The sequence below is a fragment of the Siniperca chuatsi genome, linkage group LG8 (assembly GCF_020085105.1).
Source record: "Siniperca chuatsi isolate FFG_IHB_CAS linkage group LG8, ASM2008510v1, whole genome shotgun sequence".
In the NCBI taxonomy this organism is placed as follows: Eukaryota; Metazoa; Chordata; class Actinopteri; order Centrarchiformes; family Sinipercidae; genus Siniperca; species Siniperca chuatsi.
Genome location: NC_058049.1, coordinates 13,536,191 through 13,549,644, shown reverse-complemented (window position 1 = coordinate 13,549,644; position 13,454 = coordinate 13,536,191). Strand labels below are relative to the sequence as shown.

At 38.7% G+C, this 13,454-nt stretch overlaps 1 protein-coding gene across 2 annotated transcripts in view; it reads left to right on the top strand.

The window, feature by feature from the left end:
* The first annotated feature begins 1,142 nt into the window (after nucleotides 1-1,142).
* ccdc88b (coiled-coil domain containing 88B) overlaps nucleotides 1,143-13,454 on the top strand; it is a 44,938-nt gene continuing 32,626 nt past the window's right edge. The window contains exons 1-5 of one of the 2 annotated variants that reach the window (XM_044205169.1): nucleotides 1,143-1,364; nucleotides 2,480-2,628; nucleotides 3,699-3,807; nucleotides 11,642-11,711; nucleotides 11,908-11,966. In XM_044205169.1, coding sequence (XP_044061104.1) covers nucleotides 1,305-1,364; nucleotides 2,480-2,628; nucleotides 3,699-3,807; nucleotides 11,642-11,711; nucleotides 11,908-11,966 — 447 coding nt within the window. In that variant the 5' untranslated portion in view covers nucleotides 1,143-1,304. The remainder of the gene's footprint in view (nucleotides 1,365-2,479; nucleotides 2,629-3,698; nucleotides 3,808-11,641; nucleotides 11,712-11,907; nucleotides 11,967-13,454) is intronic. The other variant, XM_044205170.1, reaches the window with a different exon arrangement.

The following is a 13,454-nucleotide window of genomic DNA, read 5'->3' as shown; positions in this document are numbered from 1 at the left end:
TGAAGGAGTGAGGTTGAAAATTTGGCTTCAGGCTTACTCATGTCCTTGAAAAATTAATATTACAGTAAGACAATGGAAGATAGAAAGCTAGTTACCGTAATTAGTTTTCTTAAATAATTACAACAAAACAAAATGAATATAATTTCATAATTTAATGAATGAATACACATAAAAACAACAACAACAAACAAACACATTTTTTTTATAGTCAGTTCTCACAAATGTAAGATTCTCAATAATTAAGTGACACATATTGTGGATCATTTGTGTTCACCAATGGGTACATACGATTGTACGCATACCACATTGATAATAATCTACAGTCTAATCTCTATTAAAATACAAAGAGGTTGATATGACAACTATAAAACCACATCTCTAGAATGACTGACTACATGACACATCCTAAAATAGTATTCAGTTCACAGGAAATGCAGCACCAAAATAAAAGCAGGGCTGCTTGGTTACACTTCCCCAGTGATTTTGTTTTGGAAATAATGATGTAGGCTGATGCATAGTTTATAAATAGGCAAATAGGAACTTTAATTTTAAGCCACCAGAGTCCGCTATTGCACAGTGCTTGAATTTGGTTTGAGTATGTTTTAATGAGGACTTGGAGCAATAGAGGCAACACTACAGCTCTGCCAACTTTATGCTAATAACTCCAGTCAAAACCGGCGTCATTTTCACTGTAAACCCAGTAAGTTATTGGGCAGAAATAACTGTGTGGCGCTGAGTGGGTTTCTTATGGAAATAACCTGCTCTGTAAAAAAAAAGTAGGACTAATTCTCATACAACATGTGTTTATATTTATGTTTTGAAAAAAGATTTCCATACAACCATTTGTACATATAGAGGACATTATGTCAAAATATGTCGAGTATAAAAAATGAGGCCTGTTGTTACAACGAGGACAAGATGATTTTTCTCTGCACACCAAACCCAATGCACGTTTTGTCATTTATTTGTACATTTCCCGTCATATAGCATCTGTAAATATCTCTGTGTGGGTTAGCCGATGTGTTGAGGGTGTGGGCTCAAACAAAAAAACGCAACATGTGCGTTTTGAAAATTCCGGTGTGGTTTTGCAATGAAACTAACAGCCACACAGTTAGAGAGAGGAAGAGACAGCGAGGTGGAGGGAAGGGAGGGGAAGGGAGGGGAAGGGCCGCAGAAATGTCAAACTAGCTACTTCACTTGACGCAAGATGGATTCTCTCTCTTTGATTCGTTACATACATAGCGTTGATAATATTTTGTAATTAGCTCTCTTCTGTAGTGTTTCACAGCTTCCGTGACTCAACAATGGACTCTAACATAATGGAGATAATAGAGGAATTCATGGAAAGTGCGTTGGCGCAATGGGTACGTCATTTATCATTTATCACTTTCAGTTATTGAAAAGGTCATCATTTCTAGAGGCAGAGAGAGGAGAATAAAACTGGCGGATTGTGTAGAAACTGGGTAGAAATCCGCCTTGGACAGTGACCAGTTCTGCAGTAAACCCTACATTATTTCCTGTCACAAATACCGCTTTCGTGCTATTGTGTACAGCAAAACAAACACCCCACTTCTCCTTTTGGCAGCTTCCCTCGCCTCTTAATGACCAGCTTTTATTTCTCCTTGCCTTGAAACTTCCGTGTCCTTGAGCTGTTTCCGATTTGAAAACAATACAAAGTTATCTACTGTGTATTCAAGAGAATATAGTCTCTCTCAAATCTGTTGAGGATTTGTTGCATTTGTAACAGACTGAATTTCCAGCTGGGTTTTCCACATGGGAAACCAATCAGCCCAAAGGGATTTGTTCTCCCTTCTGGTCAATGAACAGTATTTAAGATATGATGGTGATACTAGGCACGGACCTTGTAGGGATGTTCTCTTTATTGTTGCTCTCTTCCGAAGCTGGGGTCAGAGGTCAGGTTCAACAGGATGCCTGCAGCCGGCAGAGGTTTAGTATTCGCTCAGGGGCACTTATTCACTGACACGAGAGCTTTCACCCTGCTTCACGTATGTTGAAGGATATCCACTGTAACGGCTCTGCCACCCTGTTTATCCTGTCACACAGGGTCTCGAGCTGCTCTGCCTCAACTCAACTGAACCAATTCGAGCTTGTTACTCTGTTTACCGACAGTGCAGTTTTTAGAAGGTGCAGGTGGAAATAAACCTCATTATATTGCAGTTTGCATTGGCACAGCTCTTCTTAGCAGCGAGAGAGACCTTGGCTGCGGTCCTGCTTGGCTGCCTGTCACTGTGAAGTACTTCCCAGTGTGAGAGCACAGATCCCACCTGTCCAGACAGGTGCACCGACTCAAGTGGCTTCCTGCGTGAAAATGTTTGCACCTCTCCATCTCCCACCTTGTCTCTCTCTCTGTACCTACTTTCTGCTCCTGTCTCTGTTTTCCTTATCTTTGTCCACCTCCTGGTACACACTCATGCTTTTCTCCCATACATGCGACATAATCCCTCCCTGTCTCTCATAGGTTCAGTTGTTTGAGAAGATGGTGGAGAGGGAGGACGGTGTCCAGCTGTACAGCCAGTACATGGAAGTAAACTCAATTCCCCAGAGTGCCCGGGATCGCTACATGAGGCTGACCAATGGGACTTTCCTCAATGAGGTCATGAGGGTTATGTAAGATTGATCAAGATTTTCTTGCTTCATTGTCTTGCAGCCATGCACTGGCAATACCACTAGACATGGGAAAATAAGACCGATATATATCGATGAACATGTGAGGACATTTCCCAGTCAGTCTGTAATGTAAGAGGTGCATTTAAACTTGAAATTAAAAGAAAAAATAAACCAGTCTAAAGTGCTAATTTTCAACCATTTGTTAAATGCAAAATGTTATGTAGAAAACCAAAAAAATAAACTTGTCTAACCTTTCAGTTAGTTGCAAAAATTGGCCTTGGCTTTTATTAATAATTTAATCAATGTCCAAGTCTTTGTTTTATGACTAAATACCTGCAAAGCTAATAACATTCCCATTGTGTTTATTGCTAAAAACCAAGTGTTAGCATGCTAACATGCTAAACTAATATGGTGACCATGGTGACGTAACCTCTCAACATTTGTATGTTAGCATTGTTATTATTAGCATGCTAGCATTAGCATTTAGCTCAAGTACAGCCTCACAGAGCTGCTAGCATGGCTGTAGACTTTTAGTTTTGTTTCTTACTTGAATAAGATTTATATATATATATATATATATATATATATATATATATATATCATCACATTTCCTTTTGTGACCTCACATTGTTCTGCAACCTGTGTGAAAGAATGGCATGAATGTATGACCCATTCATATTTGCCACAATTTTCCAGTGAATCGTCAAATGGGGTTCTGCATATGTGCCACCCTGTTAATCATCTCTGCTGAATTCCTTATCGTCATGTTCAAATTTCAGCAGAATAAAACCTTTTCTCTCTCAACTGGCAAGACAAGATCTTAGTATCTCAGTATTCTGCTCAGTATTTGCCGAACAGCTGATTAATTTGGCCTGACCTAAGCCACGTTATTTCAACAAATAATTGCATGTGGATTCTCACTGCCTGCTTCTCAGGCTCATTAAAATTTTATTCACTCTGCTTAAATGCACCGTTGCATAAGGATTTCTCATCTGGAGAGACGTGGTGCTGGGATGTTTGATCAAAGCTGCAGTAAATTTACCTCTGTGTCTTTTCTGTGTTCGTCCCAGAGACCCGAACCCCAAGGTGGAGCGGCTGTACGACAGCGAGAGAGATGATCACATGCTGAGAGTCCAGAACTTTTCTATTTTAAATCGACACCTCAGAGCCTTCTACCAGGTAGGGGAGGGTCACAGGGGGAGGTGGGTGAGCATGAGGTGTTAGATCAGATCATCATAGAGGGAAATCAGCAATGATGTTCTGAAAAGAAAGGGTCAACAGAACATGTACAGGCATGCTCTGTTGACCCTTTCTCAAGAGTTTTAAACATTTCCACTGTCAAATGGATGAAAGCTATTGAATGTATAAGGAACTCTCAGTCCATTTATGCACTTGCACTGTTTTTTGATTACTGAGATTTGTAAGTTGATCCACCACTATGGAAGTATTTACAGTTTCTATTTTAATTTTTCTCTCTATTTAACTGCAATTTTATTAATTAGTAATTTAGACCTACAGTCTACATTTATAGTCACATCCAGTAGCCTACAGAATACTAATTTAGTATGATTAGCTATTGCAAACTAGCCAAATATTAAGTAAACAAAAGCAAACTCCACATCCTGCATCTCATGGTCTTTTGCATGAAAGCTCTGAAAATGTTAGTAAGAGGACCTTGAATGCAGATTTTTTTTACCTTTCCAAGGTCAAGAATGATCTTTCACACCCAACTAGCCAAATATCGACCCATTTGTAATTGTCAGTGTGCCACAAAGAGATAAGTAATCTGGCTTTAAAGCTACACTAATCAATATTTTTATACTGGATCAAATGGTTGGTAATGTGAAAGTGTCACTCGTAGTGATGAACCCATAGAGAATTGTCATCCAACTTTGCAGTTCCCCTCAGCCCTATAGAGCTTTTTAGTGTCTTTTAGCTAATTGTTTTGGTTTTATAACCTGCAGCTTTACTGCTTTGGTTCACTCTCAATGCTCTCATCGACTCAGCAGAAAAGCTTTTGATAAACCTACTGTACGCTACCTGCCCAGCACCAAATGGCAGACAATGTTAGCAGTTAGCTAGTGAACAAAGTATGCAGCTGCTAAAGAGAAAGATTTTTCTGAGAGTTGGTGATTCAAAAACAGTTGAAGGAAGATTGTATATTGGTCTTACATTCATCAGATGGCCAGAAACATGACTCCAAAATGCTAACATTGCTCTGTGTCTGCTGGATGTGTAAGCGTTTGCTAACACGTTACCCTATGTCTATGTTGTGTTTACAGCTTGTTCCGCTGCCCCCAAGTGGCCAAAGACTCAATTAATGTTGCTTTAAGGAAGCTATATTGTACTTCTAGAAACACATTAACACTTTAAATAACATCTAGTATGGTTTACTAATTTTGGATATGTACTGCATCAAGAACTAGCCAAATATCAAGCCATTTGTAATTATTAGTGTGCTTCAAAGAAATGAGACGCTGGGTTTAAACTTTGTGTAAATTTATTTTTCATTCGTATCTCTCGTTTCTCTCAGCCTTTATGAATTAGCATGAAAACGTTGCCATCTAACATGTTGTGAAAAGTCAGGAACCTTTACTTTGAATTCTTTTCATTTTGATTTTATCAAGTTTGATACCACTCTCATGTCTGTTTGTTCAAAAAGTTATGAAGCTACAGCCAGTAGTTGGCAAGCTTAGCTTAGACTGGAAACAGGGAAACAATTAGCTTGAGACTAACAAAATCCACCTATCAGCACCTTTAATGCACTAATTAACACATTATATATTGTTTGTTTTATCCATATAAAAACCAAAGTGTAAAAGCAGTTTCCTGGAGTCTCTGAAGTGCAAGAAACAGCACCCAGTAAGGCCACAACTTGTCATTTTTACACTTCAGTTTTAGTAGGGATTAAGAAAACGATGTAATTTGTGAGCTTTAAATATTCTGGTAGGCAGATTTCTTTTTCAAGTTTACCTTTGGATAGAGTAGGGCTAGCTGTTCCCCCCTGTTTCCCCCTTGTCTTTATGCTAGGCTAATCAGCTGCTAGCTTTAGCCTAGTATTTAATACAGAAAGCAAACTGCTCCTTTGAGTTGTTTTTATGGTAGTTGTATCTCTGTGTAAGTAAAACCTCAACAAAGTTTAAAGGTAGGATATGGGATTGTAATCCAGTACACGTCGTTTTGTCAAATTCAGCGAATATCTCCTCACGGTCCGCTAGCTGTGTGCGCTGAAAATAAATCCAGTGTTTGTACACAACCCTGGCTCTGTAAATGGGAAACAAACACAGTGGCTCGGACTATTCCAGGCATGATTTATGTGTCAGGTAACGTTAGATGACTTGCTCACGGACATTCAGCTTACTTTATACTTTGCCAAGATATGCTGTTGCTGTGATGTTAGCTATAGTAGCAGGAGAGTTGTGAGTATCGCTGTCTGGAGCTGGTTTGCTGGCTGGGAAACCGTCTCGTCCTCTCTGCATATTAGCTTCGCAGCAACTGTGGTGACAGTTTGCTAACCCACAACCTAGCTAATGTTAGTTACATTACTTGCTGTGTCACTCTATATCATGGTATTTGTCATGGTATTGGATTTCTCCAGAATCGCATTCTCCAACTTTAATTGGATATTTTGATACCTTGTCAAACTCTGGCATAAATATCTCAGCAGTAAGGCAAGTCAATACACAGAGAGGTAATACTGAGGCAAACCTGTGACACAGTTATACAGACTAGACAATCATATGGAAATAGTCTGACTCTGGATTGAGCTCCATCTGATGTGTTTTAGAAAAATGTCTTGAATAGTCCTATTCACTTTCTCTAGCATTTCTAGCCAAAAAAAGTTCTCAAAAACATTGGTGTAATGGCTTTTTTGTGAATGTACTGAAATGACTCCCAGCTCATTATATATAGAAATGTCTTGTAAAAATGCTGAAATATCTGTCTGAAACATAACTCTGGGCCACACCAAATGGCGAGGGAGATGGGGTGATGGAGGAGGGCTGGAGAAGCAGTTGTCTAGCTGTAAGGTAGTAAAAACAGAGGACAAGATGAAGCTCAACTATCAGTCTCAACCGACGGATAGTTCAGCTAAGGATATTGTAGAAAGTTTGAAGTGTATGCAGGGGGTGATGGAGCATTTGCACAAAAGAGCAGATGAAACAGAAAATTTCCATCCTCAGAAGACGTGTTCCTGCTTATTATCATTCAAATGGGGTGAGAAGAAGTGCAGGAGGGGTGAGCTGAATTTTTTTAGTTGCAGTTGTGGCATTGTAGGTGCCTGTGGCATTTGAGGAAATGACTGAGGATGCTTCAAGGCCTCTGTTCCCAGCAAAGAAAGCTTTCCCAAGCACTAGTCAGGTGGACTGAACATGCACTGTTTAGCTTGTCACACAACATAAGAACACGAGTCTACAAGGTTTTACTTCCTAATTTTCAGTGAATCACTAATGTCCCTTGAAAGCTCAGAGCAGCACAAAACACTAGCGATAATTGGGTAGCTCATATCAGTCGGCGTTACACTAGAATTTTACCAGGTGCACTCAAAATAGGCTCCACTGTCGCTGTGGACGTTTAGTTCCACATTGGTCACGGTTTTACTTCTCGTTGTCTTTTGTTAACGCTGTTTTGTTGTGTATGTGTTTATGTGAGTTTGTGTGTGTGTGTGAGCGAGAGATACAATGGCAGTGTGTGTGATGAGTGTCAGCAACGGTCTGCAGCCTGGTAAGGCTTGATTTTCTCTGCTGTGACCTCAACTTCTCTAATACAGCTACGGAGCTAAATGTGTAGATACAGGCTAAAGGCAGAGCACTTTTATAGTAAATACTCATCGATACTGTAGTGACATCTAAAAGCACTGTGTGTCACAATTATTGAATTTTATGTATTCTATTCTATTCTGTTATATCTTTTGCTTGTCTTCTCCCCTCTATTCTATCCTGTTTGTTCTATTCTATTCTGTTATGTTCTCTTCTATTTTATCTTGTTTGTTCTATTCTATTCTATTATGTTTGTACACATCTTTTCTCATCTATTCTATTCTATCCTATCCCATCTAATCTATTTGGTTCTATTCTGTTCAGTTTCATTCTACTATATTCTGTTCTGTTCTATTCTACTACACTATATTCTACTTGACTGTATTATCTTCTCTTCTATTATTTCTTGTATTAGCTTATCTTGTATTATTTTTTGTATCTATTCTATTCCAAAAATGGAGGCACTTCATTTTCAGCCTTCTGTTAATGGGATTCAAAATGTTAATTTCTCCTGCCTGCTAAGTCATTGACCCACTGCATTTAAAGATCTCTGTCCTCGGTACGCTGTGGTATTTTCAAGGCTACTGAACATCCGATAAATGATGTTAGAATTAACATAAAAATCTACAGATAAAAAAAAATAAAGGAAAGCGAGACGGCCCATAGAAGCATTGAAAATCAAAACTGTCTGTGAGTAGAATGAAAACCAGCACCAATCCAAACAACATAAAGGGGAATTATTGATAGAAAAGATAATGTTGCAGATGGATTTTGATTCCTCTAGAAATTAACCTTGAGAGAAACTGGCCTGGAAATCATAGCATAGCACAGATAATTGCACCATATATTATTCATATTGTTAATCTCTCACTCAGGATATATAATATAATTGTACCAAATAATGATTTATAAAATACAGTGCAGGAGGGATTTGATCAAACACCACCCAGTATGTGTTTTGGCTGTGTGATGCCGGAGAGGGAATTGTTCATGAGAGGATGTGAGCATGCCAACAACAACAAGCATCTTCTATATTATTTCTAGTCTGGCTAATCTCTTGCAGAAGTTTGTTTGGCATCATGAACCATGAGCTGCACAATGACCAACACAGAGCTGCAGTGGCTAATATCCTACATGCCCCGAAGGAGCAGAAACTTCAGGTTGGCTGCACATGCCTCTGATGCCAAACTCATACTCGATGGAGTTGCTGAAGGGAGCGCCTGTCTCTTGGTACATTGCTTTTGTCACTGTACAGTTTATAAATTACAGTAAGCAGCAGAGAGAGAGCTGTAATTGTGACTTGCTTCTGTACTCTGGTGATTTTGCATCGATGGATCGCAGGAGGATGTGAACAGGCTTTCAGAGCAGTTGGGAAAGGAGCTAGCCAACGTCAGCGTGTGGCTCTTTGACAGAACCATTTTTAATTAACAGGGAGATTGTTCTGGTCTTTTCTGAGTTTAAGACCAAGTAAGTGAAGTAATAAAGTATCAGGCTGATGACTTTGCTGAAATTCTTATAGCCTGCTACTCTGGTGTTGCACTTGATGGCAATGTAGGAGGAGCTGCAGGTCCACATGACAAATACTTGTTTTTGCTGCCAGTAAAGACAGGTTTCTGGGCGGGGGTACGTCTGAGGCGTCTGTCATCCAGCTTTATTCAGCATCATTTAGAATCTGCCAGGACATTTGTCCAAGATCTTGAAGCAGAAACTACAACTCGCTGAAACAAGCTGACCACAGTGTTGGTGGGCTTTTTGCTACTGCTGAATCACCCCATTTCATCTTTAACACATTATAAATGCACAGGACCATGCTAGCAACATTTAGATTCAAGAGCTTCTTTTGCCCGCCTTAGCGGATATTGGACCATTTTACTCATTATAGTCAACAGCTAATTTTTGAGATTTAATGGCTTCAGTAAATGTTTAAATTCTACTTTTCATAGCACTTTCTGTTTTAATTTGGAAACAGAAACCCAAAAACCCTCGGGTGAGATCATACAGTGACTATATTATGTGACTATAATCAACAATGTAAGGTCATTACTTGACAGTTAAAAGCAGCATTTTTTGAGTATAACATGCATACTTACCATCATCAAAACAATCACATCGAAGACAACTACATCTGGGGCTGAGGTCATTTTTTGTTTGGTCCCTGCTGTTGTACCTGGAACACTACTGCCAAAATTTCATTTAATTTTACTGCATTGTATGACTACTGCAAACATTACATTTCATTTAAAATGTTTTTTTTAATAGTATGTAATTGCTCTGGACAAAATGGACAGGGCAGCTGAGAATTCTCAAACCTATGGCACAAGTGTTTAATTATTACTTTCTGTCTGTTTTTACATTTTTATTTAACTGCTGTAATGTTTGGCACTTTGTATTGTACAAATAAAATAAACCAGCAGCGTGATGACAGTAGATTGAATTGAAACATTTGTTTATTTGTACAACCATTTAGGGAATATCAGGTGTTTTGACCACTCGCTTTTCTCTAAATTGTGTTACCAACTCCCCGGGTATCCTATATCCTTTAACTCATGTCATCTATGCCTACATGACAAAATCATGTATTACCTTAAACATTGTTGCCAATCAGATATATACAGGCAACTCTGTTACCCCACGCTAATTAGCTTGTTGACATGTACCAGTAATGTTAGCTTAGCCATGTTTTCCAGCAAAAATGTCAGAATGCACCAGCAGCAGATATCACAGATATCATGTAGTTAGGGTTTGCTTAGCTACATTAGTCAATAAACCGGTGGTTCTCAAATCTAGGGGCAGTATGGTCACTAGTGGGACTTTTGTTTATACCTTACCATTTGGTGCAGTGTTGTTACTGCTGCTGTGTGGGCCCGACAGCCGAGCAGAAGCAGCATTGCACGGCGTGCACCCATGCCGAAAGAGGACTGCAGATGGACTGACTGAGCTTGTATACAAGAGGACGTAGCAGCAAGGGTTGAAGGTGGTTGGGAATTAAATTATTTACATTTCGTGATGATTATAGATTCGGGGCTAGTCAAAAAACATTCCCGGCTAAAGCACCAGAAGCCGATGTTGATGATGCCAGTTTTTAAAACCGCTCCATTTTATTGACACAAAAGATACTTCATTCACATAATAAGCCAATATTGTCTGAATGACCCCAGATCAATATTAGATGTTTTATTTTTTCATATTTCAATTACTGTGTTCATGATAAAATAAAACTACTCATGCTGAGTTATCAAACTGTGCATGACGCCCCAGGTCCACAGAAGAGTGAAAATTCAGCATAAGCTCCAGTAAAGCTGCTCTAATGCTGGCCAGGTTTAAGTATGTTTGGCAGATTCTCTTGTAGATTGTTAGGAGCTGAGATTAAGCAGTTAACTAACAACAAAAAAGATTTAAAGTTATAGAGCTTTATTAACGATGGCTCTGTTGTATTCAAGTGTCCCAGTAAGTCCCAGACCCAGTACGGACCCTGAAACTAAAGCAATTACATGGAATTCTATTATTAATTTTATTATTTACACATGTGCTTTTATTACTATTACATGTCAAAATGTTGTCTGTAAAAAAAGGCTATTATTTGTTTTTAACATGAACTAATTTTTTTAAAAGTATTTATTTTTTCAGGCATTTTTGCCTTTATTTGGTAGTGACAGTGTAGAGGTGACAGGAAATGAGGGATACAAAAGTATCCAGTTGGACTTGAACCACGTAGATTGCAATTATATGATCAAATCCATAAACTCCTAGGCCGCCAAGACACCCTCTAAACAAATGTTTTGGAAAAGGATTCTTTAAATTTGGTTATTAAAGAATTGTGACCAAGATGTATTCTGAGCTGAACATTTTACAGTGGTGGACAAACAATGTATTGGAGACACTGTTTCTTACTAAATTTCATCACCCCTTTGGCTAAAATCATCCAATAATAATGCCCATGATAATGTACTGGTCAGGCTCGAGTAAGTAGCTTGTTGGCTGTAGTAAGTTTTTTTATGTTTCTATTACTTCTAGAGAATACTGAGAATGAGCTACACTGAAATATATTAAATCTAATTTGTACAAAGCCTCCTTGACCTGGAATAACAAGTCACTCGCATATTAGCTCCTTGTTTACACCACAAACTGCAGGAGGCTGATGTACAGTTTTTCTGTTGTTTATCCAGGCTCACTGTGGGCAGAGAGATAGGATGGGCCAGCCCATCACTTGAGGATTTTTTTTCACTTCAACTCTTCACATTTTTTCTTTTCTTCAGGAAGACCTGCAGCAGTTGATACTGATGCCTCTCCCAAATGTTGCCATTCTGGGGCAGGACCCCCTAACAGGTACGAGATAACAACACGATCTTATCAGTGCCATGTATCTCAGCAGCAAGAAAGTAATTATACTTTATATACGAGTTCATATCTCTGCTATCTGTGAAACACATTAAGGTGATAATGATAGGGTGGATGGTGGTCGGGGGGGGGGGGGTAGAGATGAAGATAATGATGATGATGACAGTTTTTTCTGTGTCCTCAGAGGCAGCCGTGGAAGAGCTCAGGCGACTGCTGCTGCTGTTACTAGGATGTGCTGTGCAGGTGATCACACACTCACATAACCGTCACGCTTTTTGAAGGTCGATAAGGACACCAGTATTGTTTTCACTGAACCTGCTAACAACCAGTGTTTTGTACTAATGTTCAATATTCTAAATTTTTAGCCATGCTAGTAGTGTGGTCAGTCTGTCCATCTTTTGATCCAACACTTTGGTTCAGAGTAAAATAATTATTGGATGGATTAGCCTATGTTCCCAAAGAATGAATCTGGATGACTTAAGTTATCCCCAGACTTTTTAAACACTGTATCTATCTGGAAGGTCCAACTTTTAGTGAGTCAATATTGTTTCAAAAAAGCCACATTAAATCAACTGTGATTCAATGTTGTAAGACAATAAAACACAAGCAACACCAACTTTCAAGGTGGTTGAATACCTTTTTATAGGCACTGTATGCATTTAATATTACTATGCGGGGCAAATGTTGATTTGAAATGAACATTTTCCATTACTACACATAGTGGCTTTAAACTAACGACCAAATTCCTGTCAACCTCAGATTAATAATAACATAGCACACTTATTATAAGTTTTGGATAAAAGCATCTGCCAAATGAATGTACTGTAATGTAAAGTGATGTATTGCTAACGCTCTAAAAGTGTTATGCCAGCATGCTAAATGTCACTATGGCATGCTCACTTGCTAAATGTTAGGATCGATCATTACCATGCTAACAGTAGACGCATTACGTTGTTATCTTTTTTCTCTAATAAGGTTCAGGTTGGAAGGAACTCAATTACTCTTTTACTTTTAAGAGATATTTCAGTCAATCTGTCCATTTATTCTAGCCATAATCAGTTCTTCACTTACTTCACTGTAAAAAAAACAAACAACTTAATGAACAGCATTTAGGCCATTGTGAATAAAGCTTTCCATCAAAACCCTGAATAATGAATTTTGTTTAAGGTGGACCAGCATTGCTAACCTTTAAACAAATAAATTATTTTTAAATATTAATTGCACGTTGCTAAATATTTTTTGTTATTTTTTCAGTGAGAGGGAGAGCTTTTATTACATCTATAGTGAGCAACATGAAATCTCATAGTTAACAAAATGATTATTGTAGGGCTGCAACTAATGATTATTTTCATTATCGATTAATCTTCTGATTATATTCTTGATTAAAGGTGGGGTATGCGATTCTGGAGAAATCCAATACCATGACAAATACCATGATATGGAGTGAACAACGACACAGCAAGTAATGTAACTAATGTTAGCTAGGTTGTGGGTTAGCAAACTGTTGCAACTATTGCTGCTTCGAAGCTAACAGCCAGAGAGGACGAGATGGTTTCCCAGCCAGCAGACCAGCTCCAGACAGCGATACTCACAACTCTCCTGCTACTATAGCTAACATCACAGCAACAGCATATCTTGGCAAAGTAGAAAGGAAGCTGAATGTCCGTGGGCAAGTCATTTAACCATACCTGACACACAAATCATGGCTGGAATGGCTGGAATAGAGTTTTT